This window comes from Spea bombifrons, chromosome 2, assembly GCF_027358695.1.
Source record: "Spea bombifrons isolate aSpeBom1 chromosome 2, aSpeBom1.2.pri, whole genome shotgun sequence".
NCBI lineage: Eukaryota > Metazoa > Chordata > Amphibia > Anura > Pelobatidae > Spea > Spea bombifrons.
The window spans coordinates 134,671,372-134,685,877 of NC_071088.1; the positions used below are offsets into that span (position 1 = coordinate 134,671,372).

Genomic DNA, 14,506 nt, shown 5'->3' on the forward strand with positions numbered 1-14,506 from the left:
ATTTTTAAATTCCCTCATTGTATTAGCCTCTACCATTTCTGCTGGGAGGCCATTCCACTTATGTACCACCCACTTATCATCAATGCAAAGCTTTCCTACATTACATCATACTTACACTTGCCTTACAATTACATCTAAATGATGCGTAGCATCTGATTCATTGAGTATGGAGTTAGCAGACCTTGATAGAAGTGATATCGATGCGTGATACGGGGAGTGCTAGCTCCTGCGGCCACAGAGAAGAGCAAGGAGAAGGCCGCAGACTGACGTGAGCCTCAGTGGGCACGTTAAGGGCATTTTTCCTGTTAAATTCTTGTGTTCAACCGCCCTTTAATATAATTTTTATAAGAGGAAAAACATAAAAATAATGGCACTTTAAACCTAATGCACCAAGAGAATTCTTTTTCTGCAGTCACCATTATCCTGTGGGAGAAATCCGAAATAAATTTGCCAAGGGTTGCAAAAACTGCATAGTTTTATTTTTTTTCCCACCTAATTTAGAAGAAATTTATGGGTTAACGGCCGCATTAAAAGGGGTAAAATGACCCTTGTGAGACACCCTGCAAGGAATAGACGGAAATCTCATGGATATGCGGTATTTTCAAGCTCAAGACAAGTAAATGAATATATTTTGAGGTTTAACTGCCAATATTCCTCATACTGGCGGTACAGTCCCAATTTGTGGCCCATGTCCCACTCTCTCCACTATTTCCACTATATCAGTAATCAGTTACGTGATAAAAGTGTGAACATAATATTTTTCTTTTATTAATCATGTTTGGTTCTTTTTTTTTTTTTTTACCTTAGGACCCGGATGACCCCTTTCTCTTTCTCTCTTTGGCAGGAGTCACTGATGAGCGGGGAGGGGTCATCCAGTGTCTGTCATAATGATGACGTCACTCCTGACCAATAGGAGTGATCTGATCATCAGCAGTTTGACCTGCTGCAGAGTGTAGCTGGCAGCAACTGACCCGAAACCTTTTACTGCAATGTTAGTGCTGTTAATGATTATTATTATAATTTTTATTTTCATTTCTGACCATTGAGTGTGACTTGGTCCTCACAAGCCTGCGGGAATTGAAGACACGAGTGTTAACCCCTCTCTCCATGACAGCGATTGTGCAGCGTTAACCCCTTTAATGCCGCCATCATTTATATGACTCGATTGCGGTGTGCGAGTTAACACCGCACAGCCTGGGGAGGTCAGGGCTAGTCCCCAAACCCCGGACTTTTTTCACTATTGAAAAAAAGGCCAATTGTCAGTATTCTACCCCCAGATTTTACGCTACTCCCAAAATTCACCCGGATCAAACTGTTGATTTTAAAAGTGCTGCTGAATTCAGACAAGACATTATGGATTATGCATTCTACAGCATGCTAAGCAAAAGAAAGAGCAGCCCTGTGTCCACCTATCACTGCAATGGAGAATGCATTGGAAAAATGTAGACATTAAGGTCCCATGCACAGGGCCGGCCTTAGGGGTGTGCGACCTGTGCGACCGCACAGGGCGCCATGGTTGCAGGGGCGCCTGACCGGGACTTAGAGTAAAGCATCGTTTTTTTTTTTGTTTTTTTTTTAAACTTTATTTAACATCATTGATGTTAAATAAAGTTTAAAAAAAAAAAACGATGCTTTAATCTAAGTCCCGGTCAGGGGCGCCGAGCGGTTGCTCGTGAAGTTCTCGGCAACCGCTCGGCGCCCCTTACTCTCCGTGACTCCGTCGCGGTGCCAGCATCTCATGTTGAGCGCCGGACTATACCGGCGCTCAACATGAAATGCCGGCAGAGCGAGAAGACGGATGCCTCCCGCTCTTACCGCAGGACTCCGGCAACAAGGTAAGTGGGGGGGGGGGGGTAGTTTGAAGGGGCAGGGGGGGGTAGTTTGAAGGGGCAGGGGGGGGTATTTTGAAGGGGCAGAGGGGAGGGGTAGTTTGAGGGGGGTAGTTTAAAGGGGCAGAGAGGGCGGGTAGTTTGAAGGGGCAGAGAGGGGGGGTAGTGAGGGGAGGCGCCAGAGGAGTAGTCCGCACAGGGCGCCACAACGCCTAAGGCCGGCTCTGCCCATGCACATGAGTATGACCCAGTGTATGCCCTCAGCCAGCAGAAGTCAAGAAGCAGCTACTGGTAAGCTCAGCTTGGCCGCCAGACAAGGATCAATTAAGGCAATAATGCCCCTTTGATCATCAAGGGGATCTAGAAATACCAGAGCTCTGGGTCATTGATGCAGGCTATATCCCATGTTATGTATAATCATTTTATCAAGGGTCTTAAAATGGCCGGGGCAGAATATTTTAGTAAAAAAAATATATTTTTGGATAAATGGATAATATTTTATCAACGGCAGTCCTCGCGTACTTCTTTTCTTCCGAACCCTTTTAAGCGATTTCCCTTTTTGCATGCGTAATGTCTTCATTTCTCATCGGAGTCCTGTGAGTCTCCGTCTGCGGTTTAATCTCCCCGGAAGTCTGCGGCTCTAACCAAGCACAGCGTGAGCTTCTCCAACCCGCCGTACGAACGCTAATGCCCGGCTGCTACACTAATCCGTTCGGAAATCCATGTGGCGCGTTTTTGACCCCGCACTAATTACGTCTTCAGTGCTTTCATGTACTTGTTAGTCTACGTTGTAGTTCTATCTATTACCTCCATTAAGGAAAAATCATGGATGGCCCTCGTCCAGTTTTTAACCATTATGGAGCACAATCTACTCTACTATTTCTACATCTTTCCCTATTTTTTTTTCCGGCCAGGATAAACCCAAAGACAAATTTATGTGTATAGGGCTATTATTTTCATCGTCGGGTTTTAGAAGGCCACCTTCACTGTAAAACACAATTGTTAAAAAGAAACAATGGCGTATTTCAGTGTTTAGTTACAGTTTTTTCATCTTTTTTTCTATACTTTTTAGTTTGTTATTATATGAAAACATAAACCTGTCTAAATGATATCCTGGTGTTAGACCCATTTCAAAAAGGTACCAAGACCAAATAAGTAAGATGTATCAAAAATGTGAGCAATAAGGGTCCTAAATTTCCAAACAGGGTTGCCCCCTACTTGGGCAGGCCCACTATGGTAGATAGGAGTGCAGTGGGGTGCAGAAACAGCATGGTAGCTTATGTGAGGAGTGAGCAAGGAAGGCCCCAAGTAAGTGTGAGAGAGGAAGAGTGTTAGTAATGAAGTGTGTGTCGGCAGAGGGGGCAGGGGTTAGAGGTCAGGGGCCACTTGGCTTTTCTTGCTCCATAGTCCAAAAGGTGTCATCCCCCCCCTGGAATAAACCAACTCATTCTTATCTCGTAATCTACATTTCTAGTTTACTCAGTTGGCAGCCGACAGATGGTACCCCTCATTGCACACCAAGTGGAAACATATTTGTAGGCTAACTTACAACTTTTTAGCACATTAGGATTGCCATGGTAACTAGCGAGTGCAGCACAGCGGAACATTTACGCTCATAATGGAGAAAGAAAGCAGTTAATGTGTAAAATGTAAAGACAAATAGAAGGGGTGGGTGGGGTGGAAAAAAGTATTTTCCTACCTAAATTATGAAGTGGGCAGTTACAATGTCATTAACAGTATATAACATTATGTAAAGTGAGTAACTGGCACAGAGATCTATGTAGAACCTGGTGGAGCTGGTTAACTGTTATGCAAGTGCACGAGTTACCCTATTCCAGAACACGGGAAGGGTTAACAAAGCATAGCTTATGTATGTTACAAATCGCACATCACGCCATTATGTTTCTTTGGGATCCAGGACAGGGCTGACACCTTCAGGCTTGGGATAGCTAAACCGCCTGTCCATGTTTCACCCGGGTCACAGATGTCCTGGGAAATGGTAAGCCGGTGGCAATGTGAGTCCAGATACCCTAATGGGGCACTGTGCAGCCTTTGGACACGTGAAAGCGCGTGTCTTCAACACTTAGCATAGCGCTAGAACGAGCACAGAACACACGTGACGTGTATGTTGGGTGGAGGAGACACCATGCATGGAAGTAGGTTGACCAACAGTAGCGAAGTGTGCATGTGCTGGAGACTATGGAGAAGACCCATAGTCCGGTCAGTGCTGGACAAGAAGAGTATACGTATCCTGAGTATGGCGTAAACATTTTGAGTCTTTTATCAGTTTTAAACAGATACATTACTTTTGGGACAAAAGCGCAATAATATTTGGTTTTGATATGTTCAGAGTTTCTGTGGGATTTTTGCCCGTTCATCCAGCAGAGCGTTTCTGAGATCAGGCACTGATGTTGGACGAGACGCCCGGCTCGCAATCTCCATTCCAGTTCTATATCATCTTGTTAAGTGGGGGGCTATAAAATCTATGTCACTTGATTCACAAAATGTTGATTTGATGAGCATCTCTTTAACAAGATTCCACTTTTTTTAATCTCTTATTAGAGTACGCTCGATTTGAGGCAAAAATCCATGATCTACGTGAGCAGATGATGAATCACAGTATGAGTTCTGGCTCCGGCTCCCTGAGAACTAACCAAAAGCGTTCACTATACGTAAGGTAAGAATTATTCCTCCCCATCTATCGCTGGACTCTTAAAACGGGAAATTTCATGAATTAGGCAAAAGTAATAATAATAATAATTTTTTTATATTATTTCTGTTTGTCATTTTTGTTTTACCACATATTATTATTATTATTACTACCTTTTTTTAATTAAGTGATTATATATATATATATATGTATATAAAATATATATATTGATTTTCTTATCTCAGGAATAGCCAGATAGATCTCATAAGCCCCGGTTTAATCTTCGATGATAAGCTTTGACATCCGAGATATATTGTTTTTTTGTATGGGATGCGCACATAACAAGGCAATTTCATTGAAAGTATTTACTCGATGATGAGAGTGCAGTAAATCGATCCAAGCAGCAATGCCGAAAGGTTGATTATATCTACAATAGGTCACTACGGCGCCGGTCACCTTGACCTTGAGTAACGTCCCTGTGGATAGTTTTGCGGACACGTTGACTAAATGACATTAAAACAAAAATGAATTTGTCATTCGCAAATAAATGAGAGATACCGGCAGGTACCTGGTTGGCCGGTGGTCGGTAGGGCCACATACTTACCGATACTGCCACCCTAGAAGAAGATCGGGCCTGCGGTTTGAGCCGGCAGCCTGACGCACGTCATTTGGCGGCCATGTTCTTAACACATCTCTATGCCAGCGACATTGGCCGGGTATTTGCCTCTAACCAATGCCTCCAACAGACATCTTTCAATGAATGAGTCCTTGATGCTCATCGAATGTTTACGTAGCAGGTGCCATTTACGCTGTAGTAGAGCCCAATTGTTCCACTAATCACCGGTTCCATCAATTTTTAATCAGGAATGGCTTCTCCGATTAGAACGTAATTGAATGCAACAATTGCCATTGCTTTCTAAACGTACCCGGAACGATTCCCGTTAGAGGCTTTTGTGTCACTCGATGTACTTCTTCTCAAACGAGGCACTAAGGAATAAAAGACATATTTTGTCAAACTAATGTTCATTTCATGGAAAATGTGAATATTATATTCAAACTTATCAGCTGTCACGGAAAAAAATAAAATAAAATATAAAACGCCTGCATTCGTTTAATGAAATGAAACGTTAGACAGATTAGACAAATATAGGTTTGAGGTTGGAATGCTTCCAGGAGCGCGATAACGTGGGATGCTCTGGAACAGCTTGTGAAAGTATTCAATGTACATATGTGAGCCAATTTTGCGGCGTTGCTCGGCACTTCGGCGATCACATGCTCGCACCGTGACAGATGTTGCGCATGCATTGTGTGTGCGGCGTTAATATTTTATCTTGCACCCTGAGGACATGGAGCCGGGGATAAGGTTTGCCTTGGTATGTATTGATAAAACGTGAACAAGATCACATTGTATGCAGGAGCTATGACACCTGATTTGTGTTTTTTTTATTTTTATTTTATTTCTTGCACGAGTTGAACTTATCAGTTCAAAATAATTAGTAATAAAATAGAAAAAGGGTAACTTAAAGCGGATTTGTCCATTTTTTGTAATTCCTACATTTACCGTTCCGTATACTAAATGAACCCCTCTGTTTCAAAATGAAAACAAGTAATACGAACATATAAGAAACCAAATTTATGTATACATCCTAACTCGCCATACATGATTATCCCCTCCCATGAAGCTCTCCTTTCTGTAAAGTTGCTGATTGTTGTTGATTGGTTCTGGCAGCCTTTGTAAGTGTGTGGGGGGGTGGACACTCATTATACCCATTGTACAGCACTTTGGAATTTGATGGCGCTATATAAAACAATAAATAATAATAATAAAATAATTATAAACATTTCATGTATTTTTTTGGTTATGTTGTGCTATGAGAGCTTGATCTTGCCGCAATTTCACATTTTTTGTGGCTCATCCCAAATCATTTAGATAATAGCTAACAAAAGATCTGAAATTATAAATAATTCCTAATGATATAAGTATTTATATATATTTTTTTTTTAAATATTTGTTTTTATAATTTTTTTTACATTTTTTGTATATTTTTATTGATATAATTACATTAAGATAATCATATCTTAAATATCAACCTAGTATCCCTTGTAATAGGATACAGTTTCGGTATTTAGACATTTTTATTATATTTTTATTATTTTATTATAATAAAATTTATTTATTATTAAATTTATTATATATTTTTTTCTAAATTAATTTCAAGAAGCAGCCCTGAGTAGGACTCACACATTTTTATTTTGTCTAATTAAGTTATTGTAATTCTTATATTAATAAACTGTTTTACACATTTCTTGCTGAAATTATTACTCAGTCTTTTATTCGTGTAATAAGTACAGTCGTCATACAGAGGGGGGCCCTTGTAACAGTGTTGCACCAGGGCCCCACCTTACCTTGATCTGCCCCTGACAGACGCTATGATTGGGGTACCATAGTTATGAATGCATTAGGCAATGTGGTCCCTGTCCTGAAGAGCTTACACTCTATGTCAATGCATGTGCTGGTTGAAAGAAGGAAATCAATGAAGGCAGCGCTGGAAAATTAGAACTGCACTATAAACGATTTCTTATACATTTATTCATTTTAAGGAAATAGGTAAAAAAGTAGAAATATAGTATCTGCATTTTTCCCGTAATGTTATGTTCTCTACCCTTTGCATATATGTTAGAAAATCAATAGGTGTCCATGAATAATACAAAGGCCGCTGCGATGATATTCTGTGAACATTATTCTCGCACAGTATCGCTGTCAAAAAAGTAATCGGGAAAACTCCTTAAAATAGAGCCAAGCAAGTTTTTTTTTATTTTTTTTGCAGAAGTACCAATTTTCTCATGGCTTGTGTGCCGTTCTAAAAATGACTTTCATCTGGCATTACTGCCGCTCTCAGTCCTTGGGGAGCAGGTTTCATAAGTGGACTCGGTAGCATTATACATGCCTGTATTATTTTATCTAGATGGAATGCACGCAGGGGGTCCATTTTCTGATCGTACTGCCTTGCGAGGCACGGTATTTGAAGTCCTGTATCCACAAGAAAGACGCGAGTTAGAATGTGACACGCAGGGGGGTTCTTTGAAGGTTCTATCGTATTCGCCATAGAAATCCAGCCTGGAAAAGTAATCATTTTCAGGGGCAATGACAGCAGGCTCTCGGTTCTGTAGTCGGGGCGAAGCTAAACCAGTAGTGGGGTATTAAAATTGCCAGCGCCATCCGCCATCCCCTCAACCAAACTGTCCTTCACGAATGGTGTCACGATATGATGTCATATGGAAACAATGGAGGACTTTGGCGACTTCTGCCCAGTGAGATGCTCCCTTTAACCTGCCCGTTGTGTAGTGGAGTTACAGTCCGAATTGCCCTACTGTTATGCCCCCCCCCTGGACCTGCCACCCCCAGGATCCACCGCCCGACCAGGATAGGCCGTAATACATCACTGTAACCAAGATGCACGACTCTTTCAGTATGAGGATCATAAGGACAGTTTTTGTATAGCAACTGTACAAATGGTGACATTTTACGGGAATTATATCAAATATTGACTTTTCTCTGAGATTTTGTTTCAGAGAATATTAAATTTTGTAACACTTTTTTTTAAAAACTTTTCAGCAAACTGCAAGAACATATTACTTGTTTTATTTCTCCTCGGTAGTAACGCACTTGAAAGATTTAAGGAAGGATAACAGAATGACAAAATTTGAGCATTTATAACAGAAACGGTTATTAAACCTCTCCAACGTTTATAGTGTGTCTTGAGAAAGATTGTAAATATTGAGTTGGATGAGAACATGGCTGGATTTTACGCGTTCCTCGACGTGTTCTGCATGCGCCACCTAACTCCAGATTATTTATGAATCCCCTTTGGGAATACAGGATGGCTTGCTTGCTGTCTGCATTAGAAAGACAAAGCTGGTATCCGGACTTAATTAGGGATGTTATTGTTACTTTTATAGAGATTTAAATTTATGTAAATCGATCCAACTGGGGATTTTTTTTTTTTTTAATATTGATCAATTTAGCGTTTTTTATTTTTCCTTTTTTTTATGAATCAGACTCCTATCCTAAATAGATTTTTGGTAGGACCACATTTGCATTAAAATGATTATATTTTGGATTCCATAGAATAGAATAATTAATTTAGGCTCCAGAGTAGGCCATGTATGGTGACCTAAAAGAATCTTTTCCTGCTTATGAGATCTGTTTGTGTATCATATACAATCTTTAGTTCTCTAGTTGAATTCCATACATCCGTGAATCATTCTGAAAGTTTTTATCTCTAAATTGACCCCCCACATCTGCTGTCAGACTCATGTTCACAGTTTATTAATCACCAGACAGAATGTCAGCTCAGCCCAGAAACGCAAGCGTAGCTAAGTGACGCACCCTTTCCAGAGAGCAGACCCCTGGGTGTCGTAGGTCACTGCCGAACATGGGAGCTCTGGTCTTTGTAAGGGTTAGTTAGATTACATTGGAAGCTGTTGTGATTTGTAACTGGATACATTTGTAAGAGGGATTGGATTTTGGCCAAAAGTCTCTTTTGGTGAATGTGAGTTGGATAGCACAGGACAGAGAGCACCGAGCGAGTTGTCTGATTGGGTTACTTTACTTTCTGCTTGACTCTCTACAATTCCGTCCACAGCATTCCACTAAGATCGCACTCACTAAAGTTACTAACATTCTTCTTGTCACTAAAACAAAAGGCCACTTCTCACGGCTCATACACTTGGACCTCTCCGCAGCCTTTGACACAGTTGAACGCCGCCTCTTTCTACAAACCCTTCATTTTCATGGCATTCTCTTCTAACTCGCCACACCGACTGTCTTTCTGGAATTGCTTTCAAGGATGCCGTCCCATTACCCTGAAGCTCAACATCTGCAAGACAGACCTTATGGTTATTCTGCCACCCCCTCTGTCCACAATTCTCTATCACCGTCTCGCTGCCTTGGTATCACGCTTGATCTGCTCTTCCTTCATCCCTCACATCCAGTCTCCCACCATATCCTGCCGCCTTCACCTGTAAAATCTCCTGAATCCGCCCATGCCTCACACAAGAAACAACAAAAGTATTAATCCACCCCCTTGTGATATCCCGTCTGGATTATTGTAACTCCCTACTAACCGGTCTCCCCCTCTCCCGCTCCAATCTGTCCTCAACGCTGCAGCTAGATTCATCTTTCTCTGTCCCCGTTCCTCATCTGCTGCTCCACTATGCCAATCGCTCCACTGGCTCCCCATACCCTTCAAAGTCAAATTCAAACTTCTGACCTTGACCTACAGAGCCCTTAAGACTGCCCCCCCATATCTCTACCCTCCAATCCAAATACACCCCTTATCTCCTCTTTGTTCCTATCATGACTTGCTCTCTCTTCTACCATCATTACCTCTTCCCACTCCAGTATTCAAGATTTCACCCGTGCTTCACCTCTTCTCTGTAACTCCCGTCCCTGGAATTCCCTTCCCCTTTCCGTCTGACCTTCTTCCTCGTACACAACTTTCAAAAGCTCTCTGGAAACCCACCTTTTTCGAAAAGCGTACCAACTCTCCTATTACACCCATGGCCAACCATTCCTATATATCATCGTTGATTCAATCAACTCATTCAAGCAGTCCTCTCCCACAGTTTCACCACCCCCCTCAACCACCGACTGGATTGTAAGCTTGCAAGATCAGGGCCCTCTTCTCCTTTTGTTCCAGTATGTGTGTTTTTTTAACTTATTTTACTGCGTCCTTTGGTGCTATGGAATTTGCTGTCGTATTTAAATGAAGGTAATGTAATGTAATGAGCGATTTGGCCAAACTTGACCCAAGTGTAAGCAACTGGTTTTTTCGTGGGACAGTCCTGTTTGTTGGGCGCTATCCCATGCAGCTGCTCCATTGTCCTGCTTTTGGGGATCCTGGGCCAGTTGGCCAGCAAGGATAACATCTGCTTTTTTGTTAGCTATTATTTTGTTACTATTGTATTGAACATAATCAGATTTTTATAATCAGCATATTTTAACATTATGTTCCCTTTCGCTATTTGCGCCATTAATGCTATACTCCTATAATATACTGTATATGTATACTGTTATGCCATATCCTGGGATATCTACATTGTACTTATATATTGTTTTACCTTTTTTATTTTTTTAAGCCCCCCATGTTTTTGCTTTGTATATTTTTTGCTTTTTCTTTTCAATTACTTAAATTTACAAAAATAAAGATTAAAAAGAAGCAAATTCAGAACAGGGAAATCAATAGATTTTTGCCACAACTCAGGGTCTGTGCTTCCCTTAAGATCATATATATATATAATATTTATTTATATTATTTATTTATATAAAAGGCTGTATACCCCACAGGGTTACTTAATTACTCCTTACCGTGCACAGGGAGGGGAAGAGTAAGGAGCAATCACACCCCTGCCCCAGTTAATGTGGACCCCCACTAGGTTTCATTATTATTTGTTTTTTGGTGTTTAATTTTTGGAGTTAAAGAGTATGAACATGTGAGTACACATTGAAATTTTAAGTCGCAGGTGCTCACATGCCCTCGCCAACAACTCACATATTGGTGAATCTGCAAGTTGTTTCACAACTGTTAGAGAGTGAGGACATGTTTCCTTAGTGGAGCTTGATCAGCAAGTTAACCGTTAACTCAACCGATCACTTGACTTGTGTTCTGTGTTTCTTTCTTGACTAGGGTTTAAATATTTCTAAAATTATTACACTGATTGGAAGACAATGTGTCACATACTATTGACAATTGGGATAAGTGAAGTACCTAAGCACGCCGTAAACTGTATAGATGACAGGTCCTCTTTAAACATTTTATTCCTCCAAAACGAGTAAAGCCGTTAATGAAACAGAGTGCCCTCCAAGCCAAGAATTCATATGTATGATATGTAAAATGTTAACATTCATGGCACTTTCAGTGAACTGACAACTGGAAGGGATTATAACAGCAGCAGGCATCTGGGAAGGCATGAATAATGCATGAGAGGACACGAAGAGTGTGACCTTTTTATGAATTCCAGAATCAGTGCTAGGATTGATATGTCCTCTCCAATCTTTATATAATCAAAAAATACGTTACTTCTTAAAATATACTATACTAGTTACTCATATATTATAAGAAGGGCACATGGATCCGCATTTTATGTTGCTTTATTTTCAATTTATTTTTATGTTAAAATCAAGTCTATTCTATTTCCATACCTAAAAAAAAACAATATCCATGAGGGCTGGTATAAATGTTCATAGGCAACCGTGGCTCAGATAGACAATTTACAGACAGCCCATACCAATTTTTGTGCCTGATATAGAAATGGGTAATAACCTTATTTTTTAATTTACTGTGTTCTTTATTTTTTTGTGGGGCGGATTATTAAACATAAAAGGCGTTTGTATGTGAGTATAGCTCTCCAATATTTATGTTTTTGTGCACATGAGTTAGAGCACCAATAACCTATTTCTTTATACCCTGCTATTCACCAAGAAGAAAAACATGAAGCCCCGGTTAAAAAAATGGTTTTAACCCCTTAATGACAAAGCGAAATGAATTGTTTTCGATGGGTTTAGGGACCGCCCATTGTCCTTAAGGGGTTAATTAAATTTCATGACAATTGAGCCTTGATTTTTTTTTTCCACCTGGAGGAATTTTGACGGATTCTAAAATTTTATTATTTTGAGAACTATTTTATTATCAGAGGAGCACTTCCTCTGATTATAAAATATTTTTGAAAATATTAAAAAAAATGTAAATATGGCATTTAGAGTTAATTGTGGAAAATAGACATTCTCTGTATTATTATTCTCTGTATTCATGTGTACCCTGGATCTATAGAAGAGACGTCCGTTCCTTCTAGTTCCCTGCACTCGTTATCTATTATTTAAATCTCCTTATATATAATATTATATTATATATAATTTTATGAAACTAAATGAAGCAAAACATTCAAGGAAAACCAGTCATTACCTAATCTTTCAAATGGATAGAGGAACTGAGTTGCTGCTTTTAGTGAACAGGTTTCGTTATTAATTGTGTAATCAGCTGTGTTACAATGTTGCAGATATGCCTTAAAACATTGGGCCCCTGGCTCCGTCATGTCTTACTGTCTGTGAAAGAGGAGGGTCATGGGGCTTTTCTCTTAATATTCCATTAAATAGAGACCTTCGCCACCTCAACAAAGATCTCTCATTCTCGGGTCCTCTTGTGGAATGGCAAGTTATGACATCATAATGTGCGTGGGCCAATGGAAGCAGGATAAAATATCTACTCTGGCAAAATTATAGATCTTATTGGGATCCCTGTAATTAGGCCACTGGCTTTGTTCATTTAGCTAAAGAACTCTCTGGTGCAATAATGCCATGTTTATTGACAACTTTTGCTACCAAAATTGACACAATTCATGAAAATCATTGTCACATAAATACTGAGCAAGGAAGCAACGATACCCAAATCAATGTAGCAAGACAAATGCTAGACTAGTAATACTGAAAATAAATCAAACTGTGACTGACCTTTGTTTCTCAATATTCCCCCCCAAAAAGGACTCTGTTACTCAGCTGTCCACTTTAATCATACAACAAAAAACTGCCAAAATTGCTACAGTCATGCAGAGTTTGCACAAACTCTCTTTAAGGACTTACCTGTGTCCAGGTGTACACAAGAACATCAGCTGCAGGTAATAAAATACACAATATGGACACAAATATTGGGACACCTGACCAGTACACCAACAGAGACTTTGATTACATCATATTCTAATTACATAGATGTTAATATGAAGTTGTTCCCCTCTTTCACTCTTCTTGGAAGGCTTTCCACAAGAGTTTGTGTGGGATTTTTTTGTTGCACATTCATCCAGTAGAGCATTTGTGAGGCCAGTATTGTCCAAAATGTCTTGATATGACACCTTCAGCATGCCAAGACATGTTGGACAATGCTATGCTTCCAACTTTGTGGGAACCGTTTGGGGAAGGAAAGCCTTCCCAGAACACCATGCTATATCAGGTGGTCTTCAAAAAGTGGAATTGAAGTAATTAATGTCCACAACATCTAGAAAACAAACATTGCTATTGGAGGTATATGCCATACCTCCGAAGTGTCCAAGTTTTTGTAGGACAGTCTCAGTTTTCTTTTACTGTCCTGCTGTCACAGGTAGCTATCTCTTTTTTTAAAGGCACTGAGAATCATTGCCAGTTGGGGAGATCCTGTTATCTCTCCTGACCGACACAGAGAGCTGTAAAACAGGTCTCACCTGGCCAATTTCAGCTCTTCAACTGCGATTAATGTTGTCCATGGCCATGCCTTTCCTGGGTAAAGCCACCCTCCCCACCTCCAACCATGCTCCCACAAAGGTGTTCTAATTTGGACACCTGATATGTTGGGGGGAGTTATATTCCTGATATAATACTTCACTGTAGAGGATAAAGTGACAGTTTAGCTATGAACATCATGGAATGTATGTGAGATGACATGGCTTATTTGGGCAAAGAAGACTATTCCCCAACAAATACTCAAAGCATCTGAGTGTACTGGAAAAATAGACCTTTTTTTAAAAAAAATGATGTATTCTGTACTAAAAACCTCATATCAGTTCTGAACATTATATTTTATACCTTGTATAATACCCATTACGGAAGCTTGGCTTGTTCTTCTCAAATCCTTGTACAGACCCATCTAGCAGAACGGAATCCAATTAGAATTCTATTGTGTTCGCACAGCGCTCATCATAATTTCTTTATAAATAACATTATCATTGATAATCTCCGAAATTCACTGTAGCATATAAATTCAGCTCAAACGGATTTGTGTTCAGCCCAAATTGCGTTATCTTTGTAGGATTGTTATTTAATTGCTAAGAAATTAGAATTTCCTTATCTACCCATAGTTAATATTTCCACGGGCATTTGTCAAATAATTTCATTTATCTGCTTGCATGCATTACAAAAATACATTTGATATCCCAATCTCCAAATCACACTTAAGTGGAATGAAGCTTTATAGCAGTAGCGTCACGCCTCGAAGACAGAAAT

At 40.0% G+C, this 14,506-nt stretch overlaps 1 protein-coding gene across 3 annotated transcripts in view; it reads left to right on the forward strand.

Moving 5' to 3' along the window:
• Positions 1–14,506, forward strand: part of DLG2 (discs large MAGUK scaffold protein 2) — a 320,377-nt gene that overhangs the window by 253,776 nt on the left and 52,095 nt on the right. For all 3 annotated transcript variants that reach the window (XM_053456582.1, XM_053456584.1, XM_053456583.1), the window contains one exon: positions 4,392–4,506. In XM_053456582.1, coding sequence (XP_053312557.1) covers positions 4,392–4,506 — 115 coding nt within the window. The remainder of the gene's footprint in view (positions 1–4,391; positions 4,507–14,506) is intronic.